This window comes from Cherax quadricarinatus, chromosome 1, assembly GCF_038502225.1.
Source record: "Cherax quadricarinatus isolate ZL_2023a chromosome 1, ASM3850222v1, whole genome shotgun sequence".
Lineage (NCBI taxonomy): Eukaryota > Metazoa > Arthropoda > Malacostraca > Decapoda > Parastacidae > Cherax > Cherax quadricarinatus.
In genome coordinates this window covers 6526082-6531081 of record NC_091292.1, presented here as the reverse complement: position 1 = coordinate 6531081, position 5000 = coordinate 6526082, and the positions used below count along the sequence as shown (strand labels likewise).

The 5000-nt window shown below is 42.6% G+C and overlaps 1 protein-coding gene across 2 annotated transcripts in view; it reads right to left on the bottom strand.

Annotated features, from left to right (window-relative positions):
- LOC138853483 (fibroblast growth factor receptor-like 1) overlaps window positions 1-5000 on the bottom strand; it is a 168380-nt gene that overhangs the window by 22320 nt on the left and 141060 nt on the right. For both annotated transcript variants that reach the window (XM_070090381.1, XM_070090429.1), the window contains exon 7: window positions 3880-3995. In XM_070090381.1, coding sequence (XP_069946482.1) covers window positions 3880-3995 — 116 coding nt within the window. The remainder of the gene's footprint in view (window positions 1-3879; window positions 3996-5000) is intronic.

The window sequence follows — 5000 nt, the reverse complement described above, 5'->3', positions numbered from 1 at the left end:
AAGAAACTCGGGTACAAGCGGGAGAGCACCAGAGTACAAAAAAGATACCCGAGCATCATACATCAGAGTGACCTGGCCCAACACAAGACGTTTTTTTCCTGCTGTCTGAGAAAGATTGTCAATATTGTCCCTTGCGGGAGGCTATGTTTGTATTGTAAACATGAGAAGCGGCTCTGGCTCTAGGCCTACTTATCCCTCGAGCCTATTCCTCTTTTCTACAGGGTTTCAGGGAAGAAACCAAAAATACGTTCTCTTCCAAGAGTAACAGAAAAGAACTAAGCCTACTCTCTCCTACAAAGATTACATGTAACATCTAGACCTATTCTTTCCATAAGGGTCAGAAAAAGAGAGCCAAGTCTATTCCATCCTACAGTGTTACAGAAAGGATTATGTATACTGCCCCTTTCAAAAACTTTACCAGTCAAAGGAAGGTTCCTTGATACTGGTGAAGGACTCTGGTCTCAAGGAAATGAATCCGCAGCCTTTTCCCTTGACTCAAATTCATTACCTTTTTTTTTTTATCTCAGGGGCTGTTAGATAGGTTCAGATTTTGCCACCGAACTGGCTGGTTCCATATCTATCCTGTGGATGGTAGTGGCTAGTTTATGGTGCACTCCATATCCATCCTGTGGATGGTAGTGGCTAGTTCATGATGCACCTTATATCCATCCTGTGGATGGTAGTGACTAGTTCATGATGCACCTTATATCCATCTCGTGAACGATAATGCAAGAGCATATGGATACACAAAAGGCCTAGGAATTAGGCCCCAAAGGTTTAACAGGAGTACATCTGGACTTATATCTACCATTGCCTTATTTACTGCAAGCAAATATAGGGAATTTGCTTAATATGTCTGGTATCTTATTTTCATACATAAGATACCTTAAGATACCTTAACATAGGTTATGATACTGCCAGATGCCGCATCATCCGCTAGTAATTAAAACAACAGTGAAGTATCATCCGTACGGAGAGACTCCTGTCTCAGTATCATGTGATCATACTGAATGACAGTGTCAGTGTATAACTCTTATCAGGAGTGACAGAGGTTACCTGGAGTCTGTCTGGAGGGCGTTCCGGGGGTCAACGCCCCCGCTGCCTATGTATACTCACAGAAATAAAGCATTATCATGGTCCTGTGAACTCTCTTACTAGTCTATCGTCCATAGAGTGATTTTCTGTGTGTGTACTCACCTAGTTGTACTCACCTAGTTGAGGTTGCGGGGGTCGATCCCAAGCTCCTGGCCCCGCCTCTTCACTGGTCGCTACTAGGTCACTCTCCCTGAACCGTGAGCTCTATCATACCTCTGCCTAAAGCTATGTATGGATCCTGCCTCTACTACATCGCTTCCCAAACTATTCCACTTCCTGACCACTCTGTGGCTTAAGAAATACTTCCTAACATCCCTGTGATTCATCTGTGTCTTCAACTTCCAACTGTGTCCCCTTGTTGCTGTGTCCCATCTCTGGAATATCCTGTCTTTGTCCACCTTGTAAATTCCTCCCAGTATTTTGTATGTCGTTATCATGTCCCCCCTATCTCTCCTGTCCTCCAGTGTCGTCAGGTTGATTTCCCTTAACCTCTCCTCGTAGGACATACCTCTTAGCTCTGGGACTAGCCTTGTTGCAAACCTTTGCACTTTCTCTAGTTTCTTTACATGCTTGGCTAGGTGTGGGTTCCAAACTGGTGCCGCATACTCCAATATGGGCCTAACGTACACGGTGTACAGGGTCCTGAACGATTCCTTATTAAGATGTCGGAATGCTGTTCTGAGGTTTGCCAGGCGCCCATATGCTGCAGCAGTTATTTGGTTGATGTGCGCTTCAGGAGATGTGCCTGGTGTTATACTCACCCCAAGATCTTTTTCCTTGAGTGTGTGTGTGTGTGTGTGTGTGTGTGTGTGTGTGTGTGTGTGTGTACTCACCTCACCTAATTCACCTAATTGTGGTTGCAGGGGTCGAGACTCAGCTCCTGGCCCCGCCACTTCACTGATCGCTACTGGATCCTCTCTCTCTCTGCTTCCTGAGCTTTGTCATACCTCTTCTTAAAACTATGTATGGTTCCTGCCTCCACTACTTCACTTGCTAGGCTATTCCACTTGCTGACAACTCTATGACTGAAGAAATACTTCCTAACGTCCCTGTGACTCGTCTGAGTCTTCAGATGTGTGTGTGTGTGTGTGTGTGTGTGTGTGTGTGTGTGTGTGTGTGTGTGTGTGTGTGTGTGTGTGTGTGTACTCACCTAGTTGTACTCACCTAGTTGAGGTTGCGGGGGTCGAGTCCGAGCTCCTGGCCCCGCCTCTTCACTGATCGCTACTAGGTCACTCTCCCTGAGCCGTGAGCTTTATCATACCTCTGCTTAAAGCTATGTATGGATCCTGCCTCCACTACATCGCTTCCCAAACTATTCCACTTACTGACTACTCTGTGGCTGAAGAAATACTTCCTAACATCCCTGTGATTCATCTGTGTCTTCAGCTTCCAACTGTGTCCCCTTGTTACTGTGTCCAATCTCTGAAACATCCTGTCTTTGTCCACCTTGTCAATTCCTCTCAGTATTTTGTATGTCGTTATCATGTCCCCCCTATCTCTCCTGTCCTCCAGTGTCGTCAGGTTGATTTCCCTTAACCTCTCCTCGTAGGACATACCTCTTAACTCTGGGACTAGTCTTGTTGCAAACCTTTGCACTTTCTCTAGTTTCTTCACGTGCTTGGCTAGGTGTGGGTTCCAAACTGGTGCCGCATACTCCAATATGGGCCTAACATACACGGTGTACAGGGTCCTGAATGATTCCTTATTAAGATGTCGGAATGCTGTTCTGAGGTTTGCTAGGCGCCCATATGCTGCAGCAGTTATTTGATTGTGTGTGTGTGTGTGTGTGTGTGTGTGTGTGTGTGTGTGTGTGTGTGTGTGTGTGTGTGTGTGTGTGTGTGTGTGTGTGTGTATGTGTGTGTGTATGTGTGTGTGTGTGTGTGTGTGTGTGTGTGTGTGTGTGTGTATGTGTGTGTGTGTGTGTGTGTGTGTGTGTGTGTGTGTGTGTGTGTATGTGTGTGTGTGTGTGTGTGTGTGTGTGTGTGTGTGTGTGTGTGTGTGTGTGTGTGTGTGTGTGTGTGTGTGTGTATGCATAAACGATTGAAAAAAAAGTCTTCATAGTTTAATATCACGTATTAAGTAGGTCTTTTCATGTAATATTCAATTTTGGATATACTTTGTCAATCATATTGTACGAGAAATGTAAAATATAGAGGAACCTTATAAAAGAGTTTACTGTATATAACTCTCACATCCTGGATACCAGGAGTCATGTAGATAACACTAGTGAGAGAGAGAGAGAGAGAGAGAGAGAGAGAGAGAGAGAGAGAGAGAGAGAGAGAGAGAGAGAGAGAGAGAGAGAGGCTGGTAGAGGCAGGTTAAATGTTATGGATGAGATGTGAAGGTAGGTGCACTGATCAGACTAGAGGCTGGCCACTGTAACACATTACATCCAGCAGGGCGAGGTGCTCTCCTCAGATGTGGTGGAAGGATGGGTTGTGAGATCCCCTTGGTAATGTAACACTGTTGAATGGTGCTGATACTGACAACTTTTCGCCCATTTGCGTTATGAACTGCTTGTGTGAATTAACACAGCATGCGGTGAGGGCAAAATGTTGCCAATGAGGGATTTATGTGAATATTTGTGGCTATTATCAGATGTTAGAACTGTACTCAAGAAGACGGTAGATGGAGTACTTCCCTAGTTGTTAGAAATACACTCAAGACGAGGGTATATAGTATACTTACCTAGATGTTAGAACAGTACTATAGACGAGGGTAGATGAGGAGCACTACAATTACTCAAGACTCACCTGTACCTCACTATAGGTACTCAAGACTCACCTGTACGCTGGGAAGATGCGAGGTACGGACAGTACACTGTAAGGAGGTGGTACCACCCTCTACCACGGTGGTGTTGACAGCCTCACTAATCTCTAACTCGTGATCCTCGTTAGGCTCTGAGAATTACATAGAAATCCAGTTGTTGGTAGTGTTTGAGTGATATGTATATATATATATATATATATATATATATATATATATATATATATATATATATATATATAAATCTGAGTTGACCTGTTGACCTACCTGGATTGTTAGAAAGTTTTGAGAATTAGTTAATCTGTTGACCTGGATTACCAGGTAACTTTATGCACCGACATACGAACGAAGGCGCCTAAAGTCAAATCTTGCAGTAATATATTATGCTAATTACGAAGCATCGCTGACTAATTTCTGCAAGAGGTCATTAACAAGACTAACTGCCCAATTTAGAGCATTTTAATCCTGTATCCATTACTATCATGATAAGGAGGTTCTCTAACCTGGCCTAAAATAATTTTTTTTTTAATTTCGGTGGAAAAATAGACATTTTCATCAAGACGTAAAAAATATCTGCAATACCAGAATTTCGGAAAAAATTGGTAATGGTTTTAATATATGTAATTTCCTGATGGAATAATTTAGCTAGAAGGCCAATATATAACTCGTAGAAAAACTTATTACTAATAATTCTCAAACAATTTTGTAATAATATTTGAGTGAGAAACTCAAAATAAATTTCTTATATACAAATGTATATATATATATATATATATATATATATATATATATATATATATATATATATATATATATATATATATATATATATATATATATATAATGTTGAGGTGCAAAACTGGTTTTAGAGAGAGAGAGAGAGAGAGAGAGAGAGAGAGAGCTGTTTCTCACTTGAACGTTCAGAGTTGAACGATGCCATATGTTTTTTTGTGTCTGTGAATGAGGAGAGAGGGAAGACAGCATAAGAGGGGAGATAGTGTGAAAGGGGGAAACAGCAAGAGAGAGGAGATGACAGAAGAAATAAAAGGGGGGAAACGGGGAGATAGTGAGAGGAGGGGGAAAGTAGACGGCCGGAGAGAGGGAGAGGGTGGAAGAGGGGAGAGTGTTGGAGAGGGGAA